The sequence below is a fragment of the Limulus polyphemus genome, unplaced genomic scaffold, assembly GCF_000517525.1.
Source record: "Limulus polyphemus unplaced genomic scaffold, Limulus_polyphemus-2.1.2 Scaffold5152, whole genome shotgun sequence".
NCBI classification, from domain to species: domain Eukaryota; kingdom Metazoa; phylum Arthropoda; class Merostomata; order Xiphosura; family Limulidae; genus Limulus; species Limulus polyphemus.
In genome coordinates this window covers 38,330-41,304 of record NW_013670762.1, presented here as the reverse complement: position 1 = coordinate 41,304, position 2,975 = coordinate 38,330, and the positions used below count along the sequence as shown (strand labels likewise).

Sequence of the window (2,975 nt, the reverse complement as noted above, 5' to 3'; positions counted from 1 at the left end):
AACAAATTTTTATTAGAAATAGTAAAAAAAAGTAAAAATTCAATATTTTTTCTGAAACTAAATACTTTTAGGAACGTTTTGGTCAAATTTCAAACAATTTCACCCACTAGTTTTATTTTTGTAACGAAATACGAAGAAAGTGACATTACCTTCTCTCTCTCTCTCAGCTCGTAGCCTGAGGCCATAAGATTAAGTGTCATAAATACTTGAAACCTAGTAAGATAGCTACCTCTTGTTCTGATTCCTCTTCAGATTCATTCTCTGACTCATGTTCCTCTTCTTCTTCCTCTTCAGAAGTTTCTGCTTCACTATCTCCACTCTTCTTTTTTGTCTTTGTGGACTTACTTCCTCTCCTAGTTGTTTTCCTCTTCCTTTTCTCTCCTTTGTTGCTCCTTCCTTTTCCTTTAGATGATGACCCTGTAGTTAACATGAATATACTATTTCTATTGTCAAATTAAAAATTAAAACGTAAAGGTTAATATTGCAAAGTAAACATAAAAATGTATTTAAACAATTACCATGAAAATTATCAATGTCAAAATGTCTACATAACATGGATAAATATTTCATATGCTACATAAAGAGAAAAATAAAAAATAAGAGAAAAGCATATCAAAACCTACTTCGTTTTGGTCTTGGAGTTGCTTTTCCTGTTGCAGCTGGCTTCATTAAAAATGTCATGAGCCTTTCAATCAGTTCTTCTTTGGTTCCACTTCTCTCTATGTCTAACGTCTCACACATGTGCTTCAACATGGCTATGGTAGGCCTGGATAAAGACAAACACGAATCTGATATATATCTTAGGCAAATAACCTAGATATATAAATACATGTACAGTTTAGTAAAAACCACAAAATACAAACAGTTATACCACAAATGAAAGGATCTAGGAAGCAATCATATTTTTTGTGAAGATGCGTAACTGAATGATAGTAGGGCCACCAACATCAGCAAGTTCACTTGAAATGCCAGTATTCATAACAAACAGAATGACAATGCACTGGTTCCAATCACTTTATAAAACAACAGCTTATGTATGACCAGGGTGCCCCAAACAAACAGAAAAGACTTTTCACACAACAAAGATCAGCATGGAACTTTCTCTACATCACTAATACTGCAGAAAAAGTGCAAGCCTACCTTATAATATCTGAAGTTATCTTCATAGCACGGGCTACAAAGTACACAAACATAAGCCACTCCTCACTCCAGGTAATACTGCACATTGACAGCAACGGACATCACACACCCCATTTTACATAATTCTTGAACAATGGATCTACTTATGTTTAGCAACTAGCCTCACAGGGACTTTCACCGATATATCCATAAGCTAGAAGAAAACAGTGTTATTTCTGTTATAATGCATCATTTGGGCAGCTGAACGACCACAGCTGTTCATATTATGTGGAGATGGGCATTGGTGCATAACATCTGACAATTTTCAACCATGTCTGATCACTATACCTTCTCATTCAGTCTGTCCTATCAATTACCAGATAATAACACTATCATGCTTCATCCTTGATCATTCATTACAAAAATATCCCAAACAACTAATTTCTGGGAACACTGTTATCCAATCCCCAAAAAACAACTTCTGGAATACCATTATTCAAGTTTTTTTTGTCAGGGTTACGGTGCAGTTGTACAAGCTCAGATTCCAGATCTTGTAAATATGATGTGCAACTGTGTTTCTGCCTTAAATATTGCAAAGGGTACGTCCAATAACACTAATGGTAATCTTGTACCCTTTATGTTTCTTTATTATTGGCAACTGATCCACTAAAAATGTTGCAGCTAAAAGTTTCTGTAGGGAGATACCAAGTTTTTTTTTTACTTTGTTTTGTGGAAATATTGAATACAAAACAAAAAGTGATTGGGACAAAGTTTGTATTAAGTTTATGTTAATGAAATTTTGTCTGCTTTTAGTATATAAAATGAAACTTATCATGAAAAATCTGAATAGAACAATGATACTGAATTTCATAAATTTTGCATAAGCCAAAAAATTTAAAAGTGGCTGGGAATAGTGTCTGTTTGTTCTTGTAAACCAGGTTCTCCCTCAGCCTAATCCTGTATGCATGTTATACAAGTTCAAAAAATAACGTCTATATAATGGAATTGAGAAAACATCAGTCTCAAGAATACTATTTCAAAACTACTGACAATGTTTCATAATTCTCTTATAATTACAAATAACCAAAAAAATTCATACCCACTTTCACCCTGCTCCAAACTTGAATCTCTGAGAAACAAGATGCAACAGACTTACAGCTATTTTTTAAAGTTTTTATTGCTGATTGAAGAATAGAAACAGTATTTGAGAAAGAGGACAACTTCAGAATAAAAAATGTTTTTATAACACCAAACACTTTGGCTTACACTTTTTTGGGGCTCTTTGAGTGTCAGAGGCTATAAATCTGACTTATAAATTACAATATAACAGAACAGTGCTCCTTGATACATGTTATACGATATAACAGAACAGTGCTCCTTGATACACGTTATACGATATAACAGAACAGTGCTCCTTGATACATGTTATACGATATAACAGAACGGTGCTCCTTGATACATGTTATACGATATAACAACAGTGCTCTTTGATACACGTTATACGACATAACAGAACAGTGCTCCTTGATACACGTTATACGATATAACAGAACAGTGCTCCTTGATACATGTTATACGATATAACAGAACGGTGCTCCTTGATACACGTTATACGATACAACAGAACAGTGCTCCTTGATACACGTTATATGATATAACAGAACAGTGCTCCTTGATACACGTTATACGATATAACAGAACAGTGCTCCTTGATACACGTTATACGATATAACAGAACGGTGCTCCTTGATACACGTTATACGATATAACAGAACGGTGCTCCTTGATACACGTTATACGATATAACAGACAGTGCTCCTTGATACACGTTATACGATATAACAGAACAGTGCTCC

At 34.3% G+C, this 2,975-nt stretch overlaps 1 protein-coding gene across 1 annotated transcript in view; it reads right to left on the bottom strand.

The window, feature by feature from the left end:
- LOC106472197 (protein DEK-like) overlaps positions 1–2,975 on the bottom strand; it is a 53,398-nt gene that overhangs the window by 18,323 nt on the left and 32,100 nt on the right. Inside the window, exons 6-7 of the mRNA XM_013932824.2 lie at positions 624–766; positions 230–417 (exon numbers count right to left, since the gene is read on the bottom strand). Of these exons, the coding sequence (XP_013788278.1) occupies positions 230–417; positions 624–766 (331 nt within the window). The remainder of the gene's footprint in view (positions 1–229; positions 418–623; positions 767–2,975) is intronic.